At 42.6% G+C, this 26,249-nt stretch overlaps 1 protein-coding gene and 1 long non-coding RNA gene across 2 annotated transcripts in view; one reads left to right on the top strand and one right to left on the bottom strand.

The window, feature by feature from the left end:
* LOC121867131 overlaps positions 1-6,446 on the bottom strand; it is a 37,705-nt gene extending 31,259 nt beyond the window's left edge. Inside the window, exons 1-2 of the long non-coding RNA XR_006089087.1 lie at positions 6,314-6,446; positions 1,513-1,573 (exon numbers count right to left, since the gene is read on the bottom strand). This is a non-coding gene — a long non-coding RNA (uncharacterized LOC121867131). The remainder of the gene's footprint in view (positions 1-1,512; positions 1,574-6,313) is intronic.
* A 7,202-nt stretch (positions 6,447-13,648) lies between these two features.
* On the top strand, positions 13,649-26,159 carry LOC121867244 (keratin-associated protein 16-1-like). The gene is made up of 4 exons (XM_042367095.1): positions 13,649-13,725; positions 14,044-14,274; positions 19,435-19,647; positions 26,102-26,159. The coding sequence occupies exons 1-4, from the start codon at positions 13,649-13,651 to the stop codon at positions 26,157-26,159; spliced, it is 579 nt and encodes a 192-aa protein (XP_042223029.1).
* The last annotated feature ends 90 nt before the right edge of the window (positions 26,160-26,249 follow it).

The following is a 26,249-nucleotide window of genomic DNA, read 5'->3' as shown; positions in this document are numbered from 1 at the left end:
TAGGGGGAGGTAGTGGTGCCGGCTGGCTGGTTGACGACACCTTCTGCTGCTTCACCTGTCGTCTCGCCCTCTGACACACCAGCCACGAATATCGCTAGGAAGTGTTGCAACTAATGCTCCTGTTGCTGCCGCGGGTACGTACTGGCACCGCTAACCATCTCACTACCAGAGCATCACCACGATTCTATAAGTTATTTCCACCACTAGCGATAATTTTCTCTACACCACCATCCCTACTACCCTCTACCACTGACGAATCACTACCACCACTACCCTTCCCTACCACCACCACTAGCCACCACTACCTCTAATCACTTAATGTTTTCCTCCTTATATTAATTAAAATTAATGAAGAACACAGAAAACGATCTAAAGCTGCACTCGGCTCAGCTAGACCTCCTATCACACCCGACCCTAAACTATAAAACAACTTAGTGTCGAAATTGTTCTGAGACTTTACAGTAACTAAATATGTGTTCCTCTTCCTAGTTCATTACCTCAGGTCTCTCTCTCTCTCTCTCTCTCTCTCTCTCTCTCTCTCTCTCTCTCTCAGCGACGAAGAACATCAGCTGTCTCAAACAACTCTCACCTTACACCTTATTAGAGCCACCGCCACCTCCTCCAAAGGCTTCTGGTGCCCCTCCTTCCGACATCTCTCTCCCTCCTTCCCTCCCTCCCACCCTCCCTTCATCCCTCCCTCCCTTCATCCATAACTTATCTCAGCTGTATCTCACTCGTTCCTCCCCTCCCCATTAGTGCCCCTAACACCCCTCCCCTCTACCTCCTCTCAGTACCCCTCCCCACCCCAGCACCTTTTTACTTCCTCATGTATATCTTACTCCCCATTCTCCTCCCCTTGGCTCCTCCCCGGGTATCATTTCAACCCCTTTTTCTCCTCTCTCCCCAGGTACCCTTCACCCCCTCCGGTACACCTTCACCTCCCCTCCCCCGGCACCACAGAGGCACTGCCTGCCCGGTCACCACCTGCGGCTGGCACTCTGCAGGGCACACCAGGTAAGGCATCACTTATGATTTACGGTGCCAGTTTCTACCTCTCCCTCCCCTCCCTCCTCATTACCTCCCCTCTCCTCCCTCCTCGTTCCGTAAAGGATCACCAAGATCTGACCGAAACCAGATTCAGTCTCATATTGCGAAAAGTACAATGAAAAATAACTTGTGTACATTATGATACACTCTGGACCTGATCTTCGGTAATCATAAGACACACTGGACAACATGTCAGTTCTAACAGGATGCATGACGCTGGGATGGTGAATGACTTCAAATATCTTGTAATAATGGCGTAAAGGAATTCAAAGTTAATAATTTACAGAATTCACTATCTAAATCATCACTGATCAGGAAAACTTCCCGAGTGACTTTATACAGTAAACGTGATCCCGATCTTCTACACGGGAGATAACGGCGACTTAGTTAGTGGAGACGTAAGACTCCCGAGCAAAATGAAACAACGATATCTGATACTCGTATATAAAACTGTCTTGGACATACCTGAAGTGTGATGTGTTGTGGTGTGTTACGGTCCCTCGTGAAGCTGTTAACTTTCATCTTCCTGGAAAAAAAGTCAGATTAACCTTCCATCCCGCTTTACTTCTACAAAAACTGTCATAAGCCAAGACGCCATATTGTAAACACACTGTCAGCATATATGTTTATTTCCCATTTACCTATAACAATATGTCTATATATTCGGCCAAGTAAGGCCTGGCGAAATATTATTTGTGTTTTTCCGTTGAGTGATTGGTAAGAGATTTTAGTGAAGGGGAATAAGGTACAGTAATGTTATAGAGCAGTTGAGTAAGCTGCGGCCCACAACAGTACGTCCTCATATTGAACCAACTAACATTCAACAAATACAACCCGTGTTGACCACCACTTACCTCTTGAGTTTCTACTCCCTCACCAACGATGACACTTTATACACTTGTTTACACGACAACAGCGGCAACGATACTGACCGTCGCCGTTCATGACACTGATTCATAAAACATCTGGAAGTAGGTGTCGGAGCTTCGTGGGACTAAATGAACCTGTCTCATTACTGTGAGAAGACGTCGATTGTATCTCTCTCTTTGAATTTACCAAATATCTGATTCGTTGATCTAGAACCCATGTGGCCCACTGAGATGATGGAGGGTCACTCTTGTGGCCCACTGGGTACTTCAAGTGTGGTAGGACGTTAGGGGGTATTTCAGGTGTGGTAGGAGGTTGAGGGGTACTCCAGGTGTATGGTGGAAGGTAAGGGGGGGGTCCAGGTGTGGTAGGGGGTAATTATAGCCCACACACTACCTGGCGGGTGTCTGACTAGATGACGGTCTGAATTATGGCGACGGAACTAACCCACAGCTAAATTAAGAGGTAGAGGTGATATATTACTTCTGTTGAGCTAAATTAAGAGATAAAATCAGCTAAGTTATGAAATAAAGAAGATGGCGTGCATTTGTTGAGATAAATTAATAAACATTTAATTCATGTTTCGAGGTAGAAATCGAATCTAGGGTAAAATAATAACAGTACTGCTGACTCAAGATAAAAACTCATATCAAGTTATTGTTAAATTTGTCCTCAATATATCTCTCAAAGGGGAAAGGAAGACTGCTAATTTATGCCTCCAAATACTCGTACTGGAGAAGAGAAGTGAATGAACAACTTCCTCCTCTTGGGTTAAGGACGAGACAATCGTAACTACAAACAGGTAAACAAAGGTAAGTTAACTCACTGTACACGTCTCTCATAAGGTCCTATTACCTTCGTGGTGTATTTTTTTTCCCAGGACATTAACAGGTTATATATGTAGACTCGGTGGTGATAACATTTATTTATTTATTTATTTACTCTGTGTATAAATGGAAAGGCTTAACTCGTTCAGAGGATGGATGTGTTTGCTCCTGTAAGCCACATCGTCATTTGTGGCACAACTCTACTCCTGTGGTGGATTAAATTGTAAGTAAAGTGTAAACAGTAAACACCTCCACTAGTGTCCGGAGTCCCAGTGAGTCTGTGGCCACTCAGTGAGCATACAATACCAACAATCATGCGCAGTGAGTGACCTTACATGACCGCTCAGTGAGTGTAATTACTTGCAAGAACGGCTACAATATAAACAGATAAGTGTAGATAGTCCTACTTGTTTATTAAGTCCTCCTGTCACTTTTAATTTACACACTAACTCTCCCTACCATATTACTCTTCTTTATGACACTCAGTGACCACTAAAATAACGTAACAACTTATATGAGAAGTGAGTGACCCAAGAGAACTCTTAGTCGGTATTACATTACAGATTATGTTGATGAGGAGCCCCAGTAAACCACTCGGTGACTAATGCTGCTACTCACTGGGCCTAAAAATATATCCGCCATGAGTGACATATGAAACCTTTCAGTGAGCATAACAACACGTATGCTCGGTAAGTGGCCCTGGCGACTACGCAGTAAACATAACATGCATGATACTCGGTAAGTGGCCCTGGCGACCACTCAGTAAACATAATATACATGCTTGGTGAGTGGCCCTGGCAGCGGCGGCTTTAGGGCTGACCGGACCCTTTGAAAAATGAGGACATCGGGCCCCTCAAATCTATTTTTACGTAAAATTACTGTTTCTGCAACACTGAAGAAAATCTGTGTATTTTTTTAGAAAAATACAGAGGTTTTTCAAAACATAATTTTTTTTAAATAGTATTAAGTGCCTAATAACATTTAACAAGTTTCAATGAAGCAAATTTATTGTTGAAAAGTAACATGTGAATGTGTCCTCCTGGAAGTGGTAAGCACTTAACAGACAAGACTCAATAATACAATTTTGCAAACTTAGTATTGCACAGTATAATACAGTATAATAATAATTGTAACCACCAATCAGGACGGTTAAAGGAATATATATTCAGACTCGTCATGTCAAACTCGAACGTTATAATTCGGTCAAACCTGTTGAATACAATTCATTTTAGTATTTCAAATACATCATACATAGGCAATCATACATAAATGTTTAATCCAATATATATTCACATAACAATCATAGCTATGTAATTAGTCTAATCTTAACACTTACAATGAGCACTTAATTTGTCATATTTTTATGTCGTCACAATGATAAACGATGCAATGGACACAGTCTACCTGTGTACACAATAAGTACAAGTTAAACTTACGTGTTGAAAGACTTCAGGAGAAACAGGTTAGGTGTTGGTGGTGTGATGGGGATAGCTACAGCGAGGAAGCAGTGCCCTGCCGGGCACTCACATGTCCAGGCCAGCTATTCAAACTTGCTGCGTCAGGTTTATTATACGCAAGCAAGATCCCTCTACACCACCCAACACCTCAACCTACTCTGGGTCTCTCATCTAGCTCCATCTCAACACTATATATATACTGTATACGGGCAGGCACACCCAATATACATGACATGACTTACAACCTAACGTAATGTTTGTTTGTGTCTTCATATTCAGTACCGCTTGCGGTAACAATAATCATAATGGTTGTCCCTCGTGTAACGAGGATGGCCGGCCCAAGGCGTGAATTTGTTTAGGGTGTAGAGGCTGTTGCCAACACATCAACCACACCCTGAGTTAACGAGCTGCATGACCCAGTTTCAAGGAATAGTCCAAGAAGACCGGACAACTCTCCAACTGCAGTGGTTAACCATTAGGCCGGGCATCCGTCTGTCCGTGGTCCGTGTCCCCATACGCATCCGTGTCAGTGAAAAATCGAGTATATGAGAAAAGGTTGAGAAGCATCCATTGATCAGTTCCGTGTCCGTGTCCGCGTCCGCGAGGAATAGCGCAGTGAGCGACTTTTCACGGACACGTATGGAACTCTGGAACACGGAAGCTGTTGTGGGGGCTACGTGACCTACGTAAACTCACGAGACCTATTTTATAATTAGTTTTCCACAGCATCCACCATGCCCAAACGCAAGGACTCCAGTAGACTGACCAACCAAGAAGTTAGTGAGGCCTTGGTAGAACTGGTCAGACAAAACCCGGGCAGTTTATCTTCTATTGCCTGCACCCATATAAGGTACTCAAGAAACATTTTCTTTAGGTCAATAAAGATTATTTGATATCGTTGTTTTCTTATATTTGTAACAGTCAGTGTGTGCATACATGCCTCAGGCATATGGCTAGCTGTTGCCTCGGGCATATTGCCTCCCTTGTCTTGCAAACTTTCACCACTAATTCTTCCACAAGGTAGAGTACTTGCTTAAACTGCTCTCTTGTCAGTCTGAAGTAATGTTGAAACTGTTCCTCATCCAGTTCCAATTCCTCCACTAAGTGGTAGTATGAACCATGCTCACTACGCTTTTGATGGACCCACCACCTATGTTTTCTTTTTTTAGCATTGTGATGGCCTCTGTGAAGGATAATACCGGCCATCAGAAGGAAGTGGCCATACTCTTCTAGTTCTTGACGCAGACGTCGGGACATATTGTCTTACTGTGACTTTCTGGGAAAAAAGCACACCACAGATGCGTAGTTTTCAAGGATATATGGGTGTTTACCTCACGGATATACTGATACGGATGCGGACGCGGACACGAACCACGGATCACGGACAAATGGATGCCCGGCCTTACCACGGAATACGACCCGCAAAACGATTAACATCCAGGTTACCAATTACTGCTGGGCGGACAGAGGCAAACGGCGTAGAGAAATTTGCCCATAGTTTCACCCTGCCCGGGGATCGAACCCCGGTCCGCTAGCTTGCGAGGCGAGCTTGCTGACCATTACACAACAGTATAATATATATCCTCTCTGAAGAACTGTAAGTCAATGCATTTGCCTCAACAAATAATTCAAAACTTCAGCTGAATGGTGAACATTCATTTTATCATGAAATACAAAACGTGAACTGGGTATTTAACAGTATCACTCTTACAAACTACTATCTTAGAATTCAATTTCAAACGTGCAAGCAAGCATGAACCAGAATTTGTATTATAATCTGCTTTAAATAAACTGCACTCCTGATTAACACCAGAAGGAGTTGTTCTATTTCGTTCACTTTTTCCACAGATGTTCTTATAATTATTTTAATACACGTGGCTTTTTATTAGTTTTTATCTAAGATCATAAATGACCTATAGTGGGCAGGGCATGAAAGATGAGGGAGACTGCGGGATAAAACACCGTGAAAAGTGATCAAATGACACTAAAATGAGACATAAAGGCAAGCATGAACTTAGCATGCTTCCCTGTTGGGCACTGTAAACGCTTCTGCGCTTCACCTTACACAAGGATGTAGGAGAGTGCCCAATAAAAAAAAATGAAGAGAAAACTTACCCAGATTATAAAGCCGCAGAAAGTGTCTGGCGATGCAGAACCAACAGCCCGCCGTCCATCAAGCACAAAAGAGTAATAACATTCTCGCGATAAATAATTCCTCCAGCATTGAATGAGTGCAGTCCTGAGAGGCCAGTGGCAAGACTCACAACACGTAAAATAATACATAAACAAAGTACCAGACAAGAAACTAGGTTCAATAATATGGCGATACATGGCAGCTATGCCCCACGTTGTGTAAGCCACGCCACCACTACCAGTGACGCTGTTATCAAATAATTGTACCGCTAACTTACATATATAAAAGAGAAATTGTTGTATTAAATACCTTTAAAAGGCAAGTCATTTCTGGTTGACTCGGGACTAACATAAAAACAAACAAAAAGGTCACTCGGAAATTATGAAAACTACCTCAAGTCGTGTACTGTACAATACAGTAACAATAATTCAAGGTGTAGTAAGCTTAACCTTTACTACCACTACCACAAGGTGAGCCCCAAGAGGTCCGGCCCCGGCCCGGACCCGGCCTGCCAACGGACCGAGCAAGACCAGGGCCGGATTCAGGAGTGGGCAAAGTGGGCAGCTGCCCAGGGGCCTCCACAATCTGGGGGCCTCCACATATTACAATATTTTATTTATTTGTTTATTCATTTGGATTATTTTTATTTTCATTCTTTAAAATTCATGTCTATCTATTCCATCATGGCTTCAAAATTATCCGAAGAAGTGTTCAAATTTCAAAATTTTCCCGGGGGGCTTACAGCGCCCCCAGGAACTCCCAGATGTTTAGGCTCGCTTCACTCGCCACCCCACCCTCTTGGGTAGTTATAATGAGGGGGTCCTCCACAAAGAGGCTGTCCATGGGCCTCCACAGGTCTAAATCCGACACTGGGCAGGACGTAAGCCAGGCCGGGGCCTGGGCGCAGGAAATGCTATGATCTGGTCTAGTATGTCTGAGCATACCAACATTTTGCAAAATTTAGCAAGTTTTTTGTTCTTTGGCAATATCCAGCCCATGAAATGCTAAAGTAGAATCCCAGAAATCACAGAGAATATTCATAAATTTGTGTTTTACGCTTTCAAACTAACAAAATATCACATGTAATTATATACGGGCGCTTTTTTTTTTTGCTTAAAAATTTTGCTGGCCCCTAAGCGTGCTGGCTGTGTGTGTGATCGCACGTTTCGCACATGATTAGGCTGCTGGCGACCACTGTCACCATAACAACACGCATGCTTGGTGGGTGACCCTGAGGATCACTCTGTCACCATGACAACACGCATGCTTGGTGGGTGACCCTGAGGATCACTCTGCCAACATAACAACACGCATGCTTAGTGAGTGGCCCTGAGGATCACTCTGCCAACATAACAACACGCATACTTGGTGGGTGACCCTGAGGATCACTCTATGGCCGTGACAGCTTGGCCCTGGTCCAGCAGTAACCAATAGGGTCTTCAGATAGGCAATATGGATGCCTCGTCGTTGCCTCCGAGTCTTCAGTTGTATCTCGCCCGTGTCTGTGTTATTTACGTAATTAATGATACATACCGTGGATCACCTGAACAGTGGACTCTATAGTTTATTTCACCTGAAGGTTTACCTCGCTAACTTTACCTGGGGGTTGAGGTTTAGTTGGGTTAAGTTAGGTTAAATTGTGAATGATTCCTTAGTTAATTAACGGTAAGTGTCAGGTAGGGATGAATCTTCTTCACTGTGTGTCCTCTCTCTCACACCCGGGTACACACCCTCTGACTCACTTTGACATATCCTCAAACACATTTTAAAACACCATTCTGACATATCCTGACACAACCCCGTCACACCTCTTACACGTTCCTCTAACACCCCTTTGACACACCGACACACATTTTGACTCCCCTTTAGTACCTTGACACACCCCTCTGACAGACTCTTAGAACTAACACCTCAAGTACTGATTTAATCCACCTTATCGCGGCCTACCTTTCATCCTAGCTTACCACCCCTGAGACCGTCATACACTTATTACTATTAGTCACTAGCTGGGGTGCCCCGTGTTGCTCGGGTTTGTTTCTGACGAAGTAAAGTTAATGTAACGTACCAAATTTCAGCTCTTTATGTTAGAAAGGGACGAGGCCAAATAAACACGAGATACACACATGCACAAACACACTATAGAAGAATGTGTGACAGCTCATTGCCTCTGACCGTCCTTGGCCAAAATAAAGTGCACATGCCAAAAAATATATAATAATTACAGTTCCCTATGCTAAAATTTGTGGAAGTGTGTTTCAAAAGAATTGCAGTGTATTTATTTGAAGAAACACGCAATACGATCCATACCATCAAATCCCTGCCCCTGCGCTGTGCCCTAAGGCGGTCGTCTCGCTCGATTTCTTGCACCCGTGACCCGCGCTATTGATATTGATTATCAAGTAACACAACAGTTTAACTCTTATATACGTAACTGTTTTAATGTCAGTTTTTTATTTATTTTTTCAGAACTAATTATCATTATTCATTGTTTTGTTTTGTTTTAGTTTATAAATAATTTTCACATATATTCATTTCAATACGATCTTCCTAATAAAATCACGTGTCTTGTGTTATCGCGTGTTTGGGTTTTACTGTCGTCTGCTAAGCCCAATGTTAAAAATAACACGAGTTTTTGCTATTAGTTCCTCCTATATTATGTTCGCGACAATTCCCAAGGCTATTTACACAAGAAAACCTATTTCAGTTCTCTATCTTAAAAACCGTGGCCGTGCATAACAAAGAAATAGAAAAAAATAGATGTGTTTTTTGTGAAGGGATTCTGTGCCACAATTGGGGATGGGAAACTGACCACAGATGAGGAAGACAAAAACACACAGACGTAAAGACAAAAAGACAAAGGTGAGAAAGACAAAATACAGGTGAGGAAGACAAGGACAAGACACAAATGAGGAATTATTTTACGCCCTTTGTCCACATTATCAGATTTTCCTCTCTCTCTCTCTCTCTCTCTCTCTCTCTCTCTCTCTCTCTCTCTCTCTTATTCACCTCCATTCCCCGTACTTCATCTATTTCCATGAACTTTCTACAAGTCATAGTCATTTTCAGAACACCGTAAATATACCTTCCTCTCTCCCCTCTTCTACCTTCCTCCTTTTTTCCATCCTTCCTCCTCCTCCTTCCTTCACTTTCCTTCATCCTTCCTCCTCCTCCATTTTCCTTCATGCTTTTTCTTTCATCTCCCTTCCCCCCTCCCTTCCTTCATCCTTCCTCCTCCTCCATTTTCCTTCATCCTTTCCCTTGCATCTTTCTTTCTCTTCTGTCTTCCTTCTTCCTTCCCCCTCCACCTCCCTTCCTTCTTCCTTCCTCCTCCATCTCCCTTCCTCCTCGTCCTCCTTCCTCCCTACCCTCTCCATCTTACTTTTTCCTTTCCCTCTATCTCCCTTTCTTCCTCCTCCCCTTAATCTTGAGGCGGCACTCAGCGTGAGACTTCACTGATGCTCTCCTCTCACTAATGGAACCTCTTAAACTAATGGAACCCCCTTAAACAAATGAGAACTTCCTGAACTAATGGAACCCCTTAAACTAATGGAACCCACCTTAAACATTGTAGTGAAACCCTGAGATCAAATGAAACCTCTTAATTAATGGAACCCTTGAAACTAATGAAACCCTCAAAACTTATGAAACCCCTTTAGATTAATGCAGGGGTTCTAGACCAGGGGGTAAATGGAACCTCATCAGGGAGACGTGAGATATATTTAGTGGAGTCAAAGGAATATTTCGTGTATAAAGAATAGGCCATATGTATTATGTCTCATGATAAACATAGTGACTGAGACACCATTGATAAGGGGAATACTTATCACACACTTAGACTAAGGGGTACACAGACCACAAAAGATTCAGAACCACTAGACTAATGGAACCTCTTACCTAGTAGAGGAGGAAGTAACATTGTAACATTGTCAGAGCAGATTTAATTAATACTAGTAAAAGACATCGTACGTATTATTTGGGGGCAAAATGGTGTTTCTCTTACTACTCTCCTGTGCTTCTTATTTGGTATCATACTGTATATAACTTTACTTTTCATTATGTCTTTTTTTGTAGTTTAACCTTCACTTCTCTTTCTCTCTCCCATGTCTCTCTCTGTCTGACTGTATCTCTGTTCTTTAATCAAGTGTTTTTATGTCATTTTTTTCTCTTGGTTTTCTCAATAGGAATGGAGACAGGTCTTAAAGCCTTATCATGGCACGACAGGTGATGGGGCAGCAGCATCAGGGAGGGAGAGGGGCGGGGGATGGAGGAAATGGGAAGGGGAGTACGGGGTGGGGAAGGTAACGAGAGGGAAGAGAGGAGAGAAAGCTGGATGATAGGTTGGGAGGGTAGGAGTGGTAAGAAGGGGGTGGGGATGAGATGGGTAGAGGAGGGAGTGAGGATGATGGTGAGAGGGGTAGAGAAGCGGGTTAGAGAGGACAGTAAGAGGGATAGAGGAATAGAAGGAAGGAGAGGGATGAGTGGTGCTTTACGTACTGTGATGATGGAGAACTAGATCGTGTAAACAATTGAAAAGGTGAAAGAGCAAGACCCTCACACTTTCAGAGTCGAGGAGATTATAGAGAGGAAGGAGGTAACGCTACACACACACACACACACACACACACACACACACACATATATATATATATATATATATTTTCAGCCACCGGCTGCAACTCTATAAATAAACCGTTTATTATTATTATTATTATTATTACACACACACACGCACACCTACTCTGTAAATGTTGTAAATTACTGACCATTAAAACATTATAATCAGAGATTTAAATTATTTTGGTTACAATATTTTTGCTCTAGATTGAACTTGATTCGATACTTGTTGTTTCTGGTGCCCGTATAAAAAGTGGGTTTTTTTCTGTGTTGCATTTCTGTAATGTTCTCTATATACAGTACAGTAATACGTAAGTTTGTCGATTTTGTCTTGAACGAAGCTTACTACGTGACGCCCACTAGTGCACAAGTCATTGAAATGGCTCTTGTTAGTATAGTGTCTAATGATGGTTACTCTGAAGTGTGTGTGAGGCAGAGTGGTTTTAGACGATGACAGAAAGACTTTCCTAGAACAATGACTTACCACTAACTATGGCCCGGAATCATCTATATTCACTCTACCTCCCCTCCTCTCATTAGGTAAGCGGCTGTCCACATTACTCTAACTTACAGCAGCTTACAACACCCAGACACCTTACAAAAAACACAGGATTTAGTACTTCTTTTTCCTCTACTCTTTACTGTTTCTCCACCTGTCTTGGTCATCAAGTTTCTTAGGAGTGAATGTGTCAGTTGTCAGTTCCCTGGCTGTTGCCTGTACCTCGTGTCACCCCAGGCAACATAGATAAGATTGTGTCACTCGTTGAAACACGTTCCCTTGTCTAATATCTTAAATATAAAGGACTACTGATGTCACACTCCCAGTAAAAACTTCCCCACACACCCGACAACCCTCTAGCCCTAGGAACCCACAATGGATGTATATTAAACAAAGATTTGAATTTAAATAATAATAATAATAATAATAATTTCAGTGACTTTGAAGTTTCACGGAGACTCTACGATTAATGGGTTATAACCTACATCAATTCACGTAAAGGAAAAAAAAATTACGAATCCTTGCGAATCAGAGCCTAGCTTAGCTGTAAGAGAACTTGTGTTTACGAGCCTGCGCTCTCACAACAGTGGGTGGCTGAGAACCTCCCCACCTGCTCCCCCCTGACACCTGTCCTCCATATGTTTACCTCAACACTTCTCTCAATGCTTAACTGTTGTCGTGAGGGTAGTGGTGTCGGACCCTCACTTGACTGCTGAGTTGTGGCTGACCGACACGCTCGCCCCACTACTGTACTGCGGTGATGATGTCTAACTCACAAGACAACAGGTTCGTGTCAGCTCTGCGTCAGGTTCGCATCACATAACAGACGAGCGGCAGTTTTTACCACCGACGCCTCGCTTAAGTTTTTGTTCGCCCTTTGAAGACTCAGCCAAGCGACAGGCGGCCAGAAAAACAGGCTTTGTTACACCTTTTGTGAAATAAATTGGAGAAACGAGACAGAGAGATACAAGAAGCAGAAAAAATCAAAGACAAAAAAGAAAGAAATCAGACACCGACACCCAATAATTGTTAATCCTTTTGCTTCACTTTGTTTAGAGGGTTTGTGAAATAGAATATTTTCACAGGTTCATGGACGAATAGGTCAAGAATGAGGGAGTGACAGGCAAAAACCCGCAACTTTCAACAATTATTGGATCACGTGTAGATAAATCCCCCCACCAGCTTAATTTAGATTACCACACACACACACACTTAAAGGGGTACTCATTCTACCGGCAAAAAATAAAATAAAATACAAAAAAAAGAAAGAAAAAGAGATGAAGGCACTGTCACGAGGTGTATGAAGGTCACCAGGACACAGTGGAGTCACCAGAGTAGTCACCAAGACAAGGGAGTATTAGTATACACACTCACTTAGACAGACCGAATCACCAAGACACAACCGAATCAAAATACTGCCAAGTTCAATACGAATCACCAAGTCAAGTCACCAATATAAACTATGATGATGATGACTCAGGGTGGTGATGGAGAGGTGGACTCTAGACAGGCCCAGGAGTCACGTATCACCTCAAGGTCTCTCTCTCTCTCTCACTCACTCTCTCTCCCTACCTAAGTTGAAATGCTTGTTGTATCGCTATGAAGTATGTGATGACGCAGGGAGTGAGATGAAAACGGAGGAGAGGGAGTGGAGGTGAGTAGGTAGGAGAGAGGGGGGATGGGAGATAGAGGGAGCAAGGTGAGAGGGAGTGAGGGGTAAGAGAGATTAGTGGGGGGAGGTGTGAGAGACAATGAAGGAAGGGAGGTGAAGGAGAGAGAGGATGGATGGGAGATAAGGAAGTGTGAGGGAAAGATAATGTGGTATAGTGGGGAAATGATGAAGAGGGAGACAGGGGAGGAAAGACATGAGAGAGATGAGAGGGAAAGACAACTAGAGTAGAGAGGAATTGGAGTGGGATTCCCGTGATCATTTTTTTTCCTCTTATCTCAGGAAGAGAGTCGATACTTCTAGGGTAGAGTCTTGGCGTTATTTAGCCTCCATCTTTGTGTTGCAGATTAGGTGAACCAGTCAGATGCGCTCTCACACCTCCAGGAGAGAGAGAGAGAGAGAGAGAGAGAGAGAGATCACAAACATATCGGGTGGGTCTCTATGTATGTATATTTTCTACCATAACGCCTCCATAGATAATGAATTGATCTCCGTAAAACTTGGCACACTCGTCGGGTTACCGTCTGGAACGAAATGATAATAATGTTTGACGACATTTTGCCCTTGGTTGAGGTTACGGGAGGTTTAAGGTTGAGGTCACAGAGGGCCAAGTATGAGGTCACAAAAGGTTTAAGGTTGAGGTCACGGGAGGTTCAAGGTTGAAGTCACAAGAGGTTCATGGTTGAGGTCAAAGAGGGCTAAGGTTGAAGTCACAGAGAACCAAGTATGAGGTCACAAAAAAGTTTAAGGTTGAGGTCACAGGAGGTTCAAGGTTGAGGTCACAAGAGGTTCATGATTGAGGTCACAGAGGGCAGAGGTCAGGGACACGCCAGAGGGTCATGAACATAGTCTCCGGCTTCGGGCGTAGTTCCAGTTTCGCCCAGTCGCTGTCTCACCCTAAATATAGCTCGGTTATTTGAGGAGTACAGTGTTGGGTATAGAGAAGTCAGTGTTGGTAGTGACATCAGTGTTGGTAGTGAAGTCAGTGTTGGTAGTGACATCAGAGTTGATAGTGAAGTCAGTGTTGGTAGAGAAGTCAGCATTGCTAGTGAAGTCAGTATCTATAGTAAAATCATTGTCAGTAGCGATGTCAGCGTCATTATCGAGGTCAGTGTTGGAGTTCAGAACCAAACAACCTCCTCATCACAATTGATAACAAGGTAATAAACAACGCTCTTAACAAGTGAGAGTAGCGTTAAGTAGATAAAAATTACATATCTTGTTGGTAACTTGTACAGACAGGCGTGAAATGAACCCCCATGCTTATTTCACCTGATGATTAACTTACCCTAATACTTTCTGAGGGTTAGGTTAGATTAGTATTAATGTGGTTAATTTTAAGATGAAATAAGCTGAGGGGCTAATCTTCAGGTGATCCTCAACTTATTTCACGTTAATAACACAAACCTTTTTAATACGCCCTCGTATTTCACTTTCTTTTACCATTTCGACGAGAATACTTTAGGACGTAAACAAAGGGAGTGGGAAAAAAGTAACACGGGTTAAAAATAGAGACGACCTGTTGCTTCTTGGTGCTGAGATAAAGCGGTGTTGATCCTACAAGGCGGACCTAGGCGATCGTCTTTTGTTCCCTAGCGCGATGTAAACAAACTTATAAAAAGGATTAGTGGACGGAACTTTTGGAGTCTATACGTTGTCTAAGCCTTTGACAGCGACTGGGACTTCGAGTACATTATTTTTTTCTAATATACCCAACAAATTATCAACAAATAAATTTATCTTGAAAAAAAAAGTTACAAAGATGATATAAATGTACCTCGTTGAACAATAAAAGCGCTTTAAACGGTGCTTCGTATGGTGATCCTTATAATATAAATGGTTCACCTGTAAACCTTAAGGTGCATTGACGTCACGAGTTGAAACCTATTCCTGACGTACGCGAGGGACCGGAACAAGTTAAGATTATATGGTGTCAGATCAACTAGTTTATGATACCTTATAAGTAAGTGAGGAGAGAAAAGATAAAAGTATTGAGAGAAAAGGGGGAAGAGAGAGACAGAGATGTTGTGAGAGACAAATTAATAAAACAAAGAACGAGAGAGAAGGGCAGGGAGAAGACATGGAACTGATGAAGGTTATAATGTGACAGAGGAAGAGAAAGATCAGAAAGAGGATAAAAGGGAAGATAAGCAAAACCAAAGAGAAGGAATAAATACAAATAAAGAGAAGCCAAAAAAAATACAGATATAACAGTTAAAGAAAATTAAAGACACCCCTAACACTAAGACAAAGCAACATTCGGACCATCTAAAGTACTAAACCTCCTATCACCCCCCCCCCCTAGGTCAAAGGTCAACATTGATGTCATTCAGAAGGCGAAACATTGCACACATTGTAAAGGGGTGTTCAATAAACTAGCCCTCGCACTGCACGGGGCCAAATCTGAAATCTGATTCGCCAGCCTCCATACCTCTCGCCAGTGTCAACCTCCTGACCTAACCTAACCTACCTTAACCTAACCTAATCTAGCCTAACGTACCTTACCCTAACATTACCTGTACCACACACACACGCACTCTCTCTCTCTCTCTCTCTCTCCCTAGTGTCATACGCAGTTCACACTCACAAGGAGGATGGACTCGGTCGCCCCACCCAAGGTATCCTACTGTACATAGTAAAGATAGTCCCTATGACCATGATGAACTTCTGGCGCCCGACCAACTGTCACCCCCATCACGCCAGAGGGAGAGAGGTGAGAGTGAGGGTGAGGGAGAGAGTCTGAGGGTGAGGGAGTGAGAGATGGCACAGGAGAGATAGAAGGTGAGGGAGAGAATGATTTAGAAGAAGGGTAAGGGAGTGAGAGGGGGGTGAGGGAGAGAATGATTTAGAAGAAGGGTAAGGGAGTGAGAGGGGGTGAGGGTGAGGGAGTGAGAGGGGTGTGGGAAAGAGTGAAGGAGAAAGCAGGCGAGGGAGAGAGAAAGGAGGTGAAGATGAGAGAGAGTAAGGGAAAGAAAGGAGTGTCAATGAGGGAGAGAAAGATTACGATGAAATGGATGGGAAGAGCAAGTGGAAGAGGATGTAATGAGAAAAGAGATGAAGGAGAGGGGGAGAGAGATAGCGAAAGCAAAAGTGAGCAAGAGAGAGAATCAATTAAGAAGCCTCTGATGGGTCATTAATATTTATGAGTGAGAGAGATAACGGTGAAAGAAAGCGAGACCAATGAGGAGGAGTATCGTGTAGGAGTGAGGAAGACTGAGGGAGTAGAGGGAGGAAGACTGTGGAGAAGTGGGGAGAGATTGAGAATGAAAAGACAGAGAATGAAGGAGTGAGTGAAGGATCGTGAGGAGGAGGAATGAAAGAGTGAGGGAGGGAGAGTGAAGGAGTGAATGAAGGGAGAGTGAAGGAGTGGAAGAGTAAGGGATGGAGAGTGAAGGAGTGAATGAGGGGAGAGTGAAAGAGTAAGGAGAGTGAGGGCTGTGATATCCTCTCCCTGGCACCAAGCAGAGGAGGGAGAGGGGAGACGGTGGTGTATGGGGGCAAAGAAGGGGATGAGAAGATGGAGGGGAAAGAGAGGAAGGAAGGAGGGGAGGTTATAGTCTCCAGTAGAAAATTGTTGATTTATGGTTCAGTGATGATGATGATGATGATGATGAAGGAAAATATGATGAGCTGAGAGAAGAAAATGAAGCAAAACAAAGTAAACACTCAACCAATCAGATGACAAAGATAATCCTCTCAACCAATCAGATGCCAAAGATAATCCTCTCAACCAATCAGGTGGCAAAGATAATCCTCTCAACCAATCAGGTGGCAAAGATAATCCTCTCAACCAATCAGATGACCCAAAAAGTAAACTTCTCAATAAATTTTACTTGAAGAACTACATAGATATTCATTCATTGACTGTCATTCATTCATTCATTTCTTCATTCATTTCCATCAGGTCCATCACTACCATCTTTATCACACAAACCAGTACCTCCCATCTACCATCCTTCTACCAATAGGCAATAGTGATAGTTTTCGCCACAGTAAGGAGGTAAAACAGATGACCCGATAGTACCACCGAGAGTAAAAAAAAAAACATGCTTTGAAGGTTAATTTGCAACAATACGGCACTCTGTTTACCTTAGTCTAGCCTCGAGTGTAAACAAACTCTTCAAAAACACTGAGTGGCGGGAGGCTATTTCACGTAAACTTTTGACCCTGACTGTACCTGGACATACCTGGACATACACCAATCCATACATTATACACTATACAGCAACTGATTGAAATAATACTAATATATCCACATTTTCAAGCAGGCAGCCACATCACGTTATATTAAGAGAAGTATTTAGGTCAATGTCACTTATGAATTTTTAAATACTGTGTATATGGGACATATTAAAGGTGTGCTCCCTGGGCTGTGGTGAGCCGTCATGATAAGTTTTTTTGGAATGTGCCTGAGAAGTGATCAAAAGGGAGGAGGAAGAGAGAGAGAGGGAGAATGGAAGGGAGTATAGGTGTTTATCGGAGGAGAAAGAGTGGAAAGGAGGGTGTTTGCAAATGAATAAAAATGAGGAGGGAGAGACGAAGGAAGAAAAGAGGGAGGGAGGGAGAAAGGGAGGGATTTATCAAGATGTGTGTTGTGACTGGTGAAGGTGTGTTTGGATGGCTTGATTCTTGTGGTGTCTCCCTCTGATCTGGGATACTCTTGCTTCCTACCTGTCAAAACAATGTCACTCAGGTGTGTGTGTGTGCGTGTGTGTGTGTGTTTATATATAATGATTACTTACACACATATGGGTCATGGTAAATAGGTATAATCACCCAATTAAGCCTTGAAGCGCAACTGACATATTTACCAAACAGATCATTTATATTTTGTTTTTATTGATGGAACTTCCTCCAGATTTATTCATGTATGGTAATTTTTTTCGATCATTTAAGGCATCGTTTATTACCCTAACCTAATCAAACTATACACAGGTTAGGTTAGTTGAGTTATGATACCAATTCATTTGTTTATATTATTACTATTATCTGCATGATTATCCTAGATTAGATAGAACAGTTTACATTCTCGAAAACAGAAAGATATATTATAATTATCAATATTTCGCGGATATTCCTATTTCCCTTGACACACACACACACACGCGCGCACACACACACACACACACACACACACTGGTAATACAGATATTAAGAAAAATGTTGGAGACATTATTAAGTAAGAAAAGCGTGATGTTGAAGTGCTAGGGTCCACCGCTAGGTACTGACGGTCACCTGATCAAAACTTTATGAAACACACTCTTCATTTATTACATAACACTCAGTATGGAAGGAATGTTATATATTAAGACAATGTGTGGATGTGTGCCACCAGTAGACGCTAACAATCTTCTTACTTTTATCAACAAAACACAGAATAAATGTTATGAATCTTAGGTAAAACTTGCTAAAAAGAGTTAATTGTCCCAGCCGCGCGTATCGCGTCTGTTGGGGTGTTGTGTGTAGATTATCCAGGTGCAGTATAACATGTGATTAAGTTATCCAGGTGCAGGATAACATATGTCTACTGTAAATTGTCCAGGTGCAATATAACATGTGATTAAGTTATCCAGGTTGTAGGATAACATATGTCTACTGTAAATTGTCCAGGTGCAATATAACACGTGATTGGGTTATCCAGGTGCAGGATAACATGTGTCTACTGTAAATTGTCCAGGTGCAATATAACACGTGATTAAGTTATCCAGGTGCAGGATAACATGTGTCTACTGTAAATTGTCCAGGTGCAATATAACACGTGATTAAGTTATCCAGGTGCAGGATAACATATGTCTACTGTAGATTATCCAGGTGCAATATAACACGTGATTAAGTTATCCAGGTGCAGGATAACATATGTCTACTGTAGATTATCCAGGTGCAATATAACACGTTATTAAGTTATCAAGATACAACAAAATACCATGTTTTATGTTATCCAAGTCTATGGATAGAGTGCATCGCTATTTTTCATTTAACTAATTATTCGTACCGGGTATCCAGAATATCCAGATGTATGATAATTCCTGTTTTACTTATCCAGGAGATTAGGTCGTTAGGTTACTTTAGGTTAAACTAGGCTAGGCTAAGCTTAAGGGTATGTATGTTACCTTAGCTTAAGTTAATTTAGATTAGACTTGATTAGGTTAGGTTAAGTTCGGTTAGGTTAGGTTAGGTTAAGTTCGGTTAGGTTAAGTTCGGTTAGGTTAGGTTATATAAGTTTAAGTTAGGTTATTATTATTATTACTATTAGTAGTAGTAGTAGCAGTACAACCAGATGTGAGCGTCAGTGTGAACCTCAGTGTGAGTGTGAACCTCAGTGTGAGTGTGAGCGTCAGTGTGCGTCAGTGTGAACCTCAGTGTGAGTGTGAGCGTCAGTGTGAACCTCAGTGTGAGTGTGAGCGTCAGTGTGAACCTCAGTGTGAGTGTGAGCGTCAGTGTGAACCTCAGTGTGAGTGTGAGCGTCAGTGTGAGCCGCAGTGTGAGCGTCAGTGTGAACCTCAGTGTGAGTGTGAGCCGCAGTGTGAGCGTCAGTATGAGTGTCAGTGGTACAGAAAGTTGTGTAGTGTTGCCCCCAACTCTCTTTACTTCTTTTCCTCCTCTCCTTTCCTCTTCCTTATCCCCCTCCTTTTTCCTCTTCTTCATCCCCCTCCCTGTTCCTCTTCCTTGTCTTCGTCCTACTCTTTGTCCTCACTTTCCTTCTCTTATCATACATACATACATACATACATACATACATACATACATACATACATATTCTTTTAAATCCACACACTCACTCAAAAAAGCAAATAAACCCCCCCCCCCACACCATCTTGTAAGGGCACCCCTGACCCCCAGCAGAGCTCAGGCAGATGTTTACAACTATGGCCGATAATATTGATGCAGACTCTCTCGGGTAGTCTAAACTGTGGGAACAGCCTGGGGAGCATTTGCTGACCTCCCAGGTAGCATGGGAGAGGGTGAGACAGAGGAACTACCATGGGAGAGGGACTGAAAGGAAGTACTGTGGGGGAGGGACTGAGAGGAAGTACTGTGGGGGAGAGACTGAGAGGAAGTACTGTGGGGGAGAGACTGAGAGGAAGTACTATGGGAGAGGGACTGAGAGGAAGTAATATGGGGAGGACTGAGAGAGTGGGGGAAAGGGACTGAGAGGAAGTACTCTGGGGGAGGGACTGAGAGGAAGCTGTTCGGGGAGGGACTGAGAGGAAGTACTGTGGGGGAGGGACTGAGAGGAAGTACTATGGGAGAGGGACTGAAAGGAAGTACTATGGGAGAAGAGCTGAGAGGAAGCACTGTGGAGAGGGACTGAGAGGAAGTACTGTGGGGAGGGACTGAAAGGAAGTACTGGGAGAGGGACTGAAAGGAAGTACTGTTCTGGAGGGACTGAGAGGAAGTACTATGGGGAGAGGGACTGAGAGGAAGTACTGTGGGGAGAGGGACTGAGAGGAAGTACTATGGGACAAGGACTGAGGGAAGATGGGAAGACACTGTGGGGAGGGACTGAGAAGAAGTACTATGGGAGAAGGACTGAGAGGAAGTACTGTGGGGGAGGGACTGAGAGGAAGTACTGTGGGGGAGGGACTGAGAGGAAGTACTATGGGAGAGGGACTAAGAGGAAGTACTGTACTGTGGGAGAGGCACTGAGTGAAAGTACCATGGGAGACGGACTGAGAGAAAGGAGAGTAGGTATAAAAGGGAGTAAGAAGGGGGAAAAAGAGTTAATACTATATTGGGAAGAAAGATTAACCTACCATGGGAAAGAAGGAAGAAGATTGACTACCATGGGAGAGAATGTGAGAGGTTACTATGGGAGAGGCTCAGAGAGAGTATAACCATTGTAGGAGAAGGAGAATAAAAACCGTGAAGAAGAAAAGGAAGGCTAAGACTCGTGACAGAGAGAGAGAGAGGAGTCATCTTTTGGCACCAACTCTCGCTACTCTTGAGAAAAACACGGATGATGGGCAATTTTTTGTTGTTGTTCCACTTTGATGTTTGGTCGTGTATACATATACCTGACTGTGTACTCGCTCTGGATGTGTATATAAATATATATGTGTGTATGTGTCATTAAAAACACATACACATGCCCTCATATATACATGTATATATAGTAAGACAAAACTCACCAGAGGAGGATATTACATATATAGGTAGAATATTTACAGTAGGAGGATGTAAAGAGAGGAAAGTTTGGTAGCGTGGCCGGTTCGATATTTACACTGTGTCAATACACTTATCTTATCTCATATGTCAATACACATATATTACGTATCACGTAGTACGTTCTTAAGGAACAACTTGTTAAACACCACTTCGATACAACTATTTATTGATTCACTCAATGACATGGACACATTAATATCATTATTATATCGGGGTACTAACACATTATGTTTTACATTACTCGACACTGACTCGGACACAAACATGAAAGGAATACACTTCCCACAGTAGGTAACTCACCCTAGGGATAGTTCTGACAAGACTCACATTTGACCTGACGGAGGCCCAGTGGGTGCTGGCTGGGCTGCCTCCTATGGCAGACTCTGCTTAGCTGGTGACGCCGGGGTCTCCCTCCCGACCTGGGGAGGGGACGAGCGTGACTCTGCGAGTGAACAGAATGACGACCCGGACGGGAGAATCAGAATGACCAGAGTGAGAGAATGACAATCATCCGAATAACAATGACGAATGCCCCGTGGGCATGCCCAGGTGTGTCTTGGAGGTGTGGGTGTAGGTCAAGTCCCCTGCTAATTCAAGTAATTAGCAGACGAGGTCAGGTCCCTTGGGTCCAGACCCAAGGTGTGCCTACCTGGTATGTAGGGTACCACGCATGTACAGTTACTGTATGTGATGTAATTCTCTGGGCTGTAAGCTATGGTCTGATAATATTAATCATTCATTACATATACTTCTATATTGATTTATTGTAGGTATTAGTGTCACATCCACATCACGGAAGATTTAACCACAACCTTGAGATGATGTTTAGGTTATGTAACTGCAGTATATTTATTCCTCAGAGACATTATTTTATAGCGGTATCAATTGTTTTAGGTTCTACTGACACTTAAGACTCATGTAACAAATTGTAAAGATTGTATTTCTAAGGCAATATCTCTAGATACTTGTAGAGGGTGACCCAGAAAATAAGCAATAATAACCTTCCCGCCAGTGTGTGTGTGTGCTCAAACATTCTGGTCAACACCGGAATCCATAAGCTCTGGGTCACATTTAATAGGTCAAACTGGTGTTGCTATGTGGCGCTTTAACTTGCTTGATTTTAACAGTTGACAGAAACCCTAAATAAACCGCAAAGTCGCTTGTTATAGACCAACTGACGGATCCCCAGAAGGTAAGGGTATATAGCTCCGCCTGCCACGACACTTGTGTAAACAAACATGGCGCTTACTACTGACGAAGAGACTTACATCAGAAACTAAAAATTCACTTCAATCGGAGATAAGATGATCAGTACTATAGTGTATCTTACCGATGTGAAATGTTGTACGCTTAAGTAATGTTTAAACTTACATGGCATCGTTAGTTTCAGTCTTAAGGGGAGCGTAATTTCTCGAGATGACTTTTTTCTTTTCCTAATGATGTGTAAATGCATGGCAGTGATTTTTAATAGTTGCCTGTTGGACGGACAGTGGGCTTTTTTTTATAATGGGTACCTAATGGACGGGAAGTGTTTTTCTAATGGAAATAGGGATGGCAGTGCGTCTATTATAATGGGTTAATGGAGAACAGTAAGGTGTAGGAAGCCAGGCTGGTGCGGGAGGAAGCCTGGGTAGTGTGTCAGCGAGCAGCGTATGTCACGTCTAATAGGATTATGTAGTGGGACGGATACCTCCCATACCACTTATATGGTTGACCATCTCACTTATAGAGTCAACCATCTTACTTACAAGGTCGACCAACCCACTGATAGATCGACCATTCTACTTATGTGGGCGACCAAAAGACGACCATCTCACTTATAAGGTCGACCATCCCACTGCCTATTATGAAACTACTTATCCCAGGCGTCCCTCCCCAAATCTCAAGAAACCGCGTCCAGCCCTTCATGAGTCAACACTTACAGTACATAAGACGGACAAGTCAATGGACGCCACGAACACAGTCAACACGCCTCTGAAACTCCACAATCTACCCATAAACTCTCTCTCTCTCTCTCTCTCTCTCTCTCTCTCTCTCTCTCTCTCTCTCTGGGATATAAACATCTTCTAAACTTTGTCATTAAACTTTGTCATTTAAATTTATTTTCTCCCCTTTTTCGTCCTGGGTCATTGTAACATTGTGTATGGAGGTGACAGTGCCAAGTTGTTTGTTTACGCTAAGTGTTCGCTCATTTGCCAAGTTGTTAAACAAATTGCACTGTCAACACGGCAGAATACCCGAAGAGAATGGTGACTGATGGAGAAGGGATGATTTTGTTACCTTGTTGTTTATCTTAGAAGCTTTTGTTTTTGGAGGGACGGATTGATATATTTATATTTTTTTCTGAAATTGACTCTCATATTTTTTTGGGGAGACTTAAATGCCGTCAATTGACATCTAAAATCAGAACGTTACATCTCTTATACTATTATTTTTATAAACTAATTGCTAACCTTATTACGTGTTCAAAGAACTTAGTTGTTGGAACACAGTAATAACATTATAACCATCAGAGCCTTCTACATTTCTAGAAGCATGTGTTAAGTTTCACGTTTATTTTTCTCTTGTAGAGGACAATGATGCGTTACGTCTCAAATATTATGTTGTTTACATTTTTTTCATGACATAGCCTCCCTCCTTTATGTTACACAAGTAGGCCTATCACCCTTCACGGCCTACATTATTTTGAAAAACAGAAAAGTTCCCGCTGGATGACAGAACACAGAAACGAGAACTCAATACAATACATACAACAGCACAGGCGTTGTACCACAAGACTTGCTTCACGCCGGTAAAATTCACCGTAAGTCTTTACAGCGCTGCACAAGAAGATATATATTCACTCATACAAAAAAGGATATATATATATATATATATATATATATATATATATATATATATATATATATATATATATATATATATATATATATATATATATATATATATATATATATATATATATATATATATATAAAGACACGCACAGAAAATACAAAGGGCATGTAAGATGAGTCGACATGGCTTCAGGAAAACATCCCGCAGCCACGTTGTGTTCTACTTTAGGGCTTCATACACGGGCTCCTTGATCACGCTCTTCTGGTGTCACCAGGAGGGCTGCCTAAAGCTGCTGACTTGTTTGCCCTCACAAAATCCCACAAAGCTATTTCTTTCTGGATAAAAGAAAAACCAACTTTCAAAATAGTTATGTCGACAAGTTTTCACTAGTTCCAGTGATGTAAGTTTCCAGACCTTTTTTCCAGGTCTTGGTCTCGAGAGGTTAAGTGTCGGTCTCGGTCATGGACACACTTTGTCTCGGATTTTTGCTAGAGACCTTTCGAGAACACAAATTCATATATTAATTTCCTGGTTAAGCTTGGGTTTAAATAGTCATCCTAAGACTATGCATTGATCAGAACTTCTTGATAGCACAGTGTCTCTTAGCATGGCATCTGTGAGTTGCAGCACCCAGGCACCAGCAAGGCTACTAAGGGAGTTGGCTAAGTTCATCGCCTGTGTGCTCGTGGTGGTACAGTGACCACCACGTGTGTTGTCGTGCCTGGCCTCGGCTCACCCGCAAGTTATTGAATTCGGTAAGACTACGTAAGTAATAAGAGCGTTATGTCGGACTAACACCTCCTTGGCTTCATCCCTCGAGGGGGAAGACTGTGAGCCAAGTGAGGCGAGGTAATATGTATAATAAAATATGCAAGCGGACTCAGACGTCTCTGTTATACGTCTCGTCAAAGATACTTTTATCTCTCTCACAGAGATTCAAGTATCAACAATTATTCTGAAGTTAAATACCAAACATAACTGTTATTCATGATTATAGTAACAGTGAAGACTTTCTCAGAGTCGTGTGGTGTTTAGAAGAGAGGTTTATTTCACTAAATTTTTGAGAACCTTGAATACAAAATGTGCATCTGAATGTATGCAGAGGACATGGCAGAAGAAACCTGACTAGGAGAGATAAATATATATACACTCTGATGTACTTGGAGTGTAGGGCCGCAGTCACCAACCCTCAGACAAAGGATGGCGCCTTTGATTGATTGATTGATTGGTGTTCCTTTGATCTAAGAATCACATACACTTTTATACCGCAGCCCACACTCAGGTCGAGTCTCCTCGCGCAGTGCTCCCCGCCCCTCTATCACGTGCACCTGTCGCTCTTGTTGACAAGTGGATGAACCTATAAACTGAGGAGTGACACACTGGGATGCTTGGGGACATTTTATGACCTAGTTAGTGTGTTAGCTACCGCTAGTGGTGTGTGGCACCTACTGACACCTAATTAGTGAGTCAGCTAGCCACTAGGGGCGTGTGACACCTTCTGACACCTAGTTAGTGGACTTCCTTCATGTTTTGTACACGCTTGTGCATGTTGTAGACAAGAGACTTTCAACTTGTAATGCAGGATAGTGCTGGCAGCTATCTTCCAGTATTTACTGACACACACACACACTAGGAATAGTTTTTGGCTGAAATCTAGGATACACTTTATGAAGAAAATTAAAAAGTGGTTTTCAATGGCAGAAGGACCAGTACTGCAATGGACTGTCTTCACTTCCCCAACTGTAAAATTAGATACTTATTGACAGCTGATCGAACCAGCTTTCCTTAGGACAGGTGGCTCACACTACAGTATAGCCGCTCGGTCGCCGCTTAGATACACAGCTGATCGAACGTATAACAATGTGGAGGACAGGTGGCTCACACTACAGTATAGCCGCTCGGTCGCCGCTCCCAGAAGGGCCTGTGCTCATACGTATAACAATGTGGAATGTGGATACTCTTTTTGTTTGCATATATTTGTAGATATGTGACATACTTCATGGAGAATAATGACCCATCAAAAACACCGAGTATGTTTTGACTGGAGCAAGTGAATGAAGCAGTATGTAACTTTAGAGAAATCCAAAATACATATTGCAGGATGGACTAGTTCATAGGGATTCAATTAGAC

Source organism: Homarus americanus, unplaced genomic scaffold (assembly GCF_018991925.1).
Source record: "Homarus americanus isolate GMGI-L3 unplaced genomic scaffold, GMGI_Hamer_2.0 scaffold6317, whole genome shotgun sequence".
Taxonomy (NCBI): domain Eukaryota; kingdom Metazoa; phylum Arthropoda; class Malacostraca; order Decapoda; family Nephropidae; genus Homarus; species Homarus americanus.
The sequence above is the reverse complement of the archived record's forward strand: the minus strand, read 5'-3'. Positions and strand labels throughout refer to the sequence as shown.

Excerpts from the sequence above, each read along its gene's own strand:
- LOC121867244 (XM_042367095.1), top strand. The coding sequence starts at position 13,649 with ATGATAATAATGTTTGACGACATTTTGCCCTTGGTTGAGGTTACGGGA. Across the intron at positions 14,275-19,434 it reads TCATCACAATTGATAACAAG|TGTGAGTGTGAGCGTCAGTG; the intron begins GTAATAAACAAC and ends TGTGAACCTCAG. Across the intron at positions 19,648-26,101 it reads GAGCCGCAGTGTGAGCGTCA|ATATGTGACATACTTCATGG; the intron begins GTATGAGTGTCA and ends ATATATTTGTAG.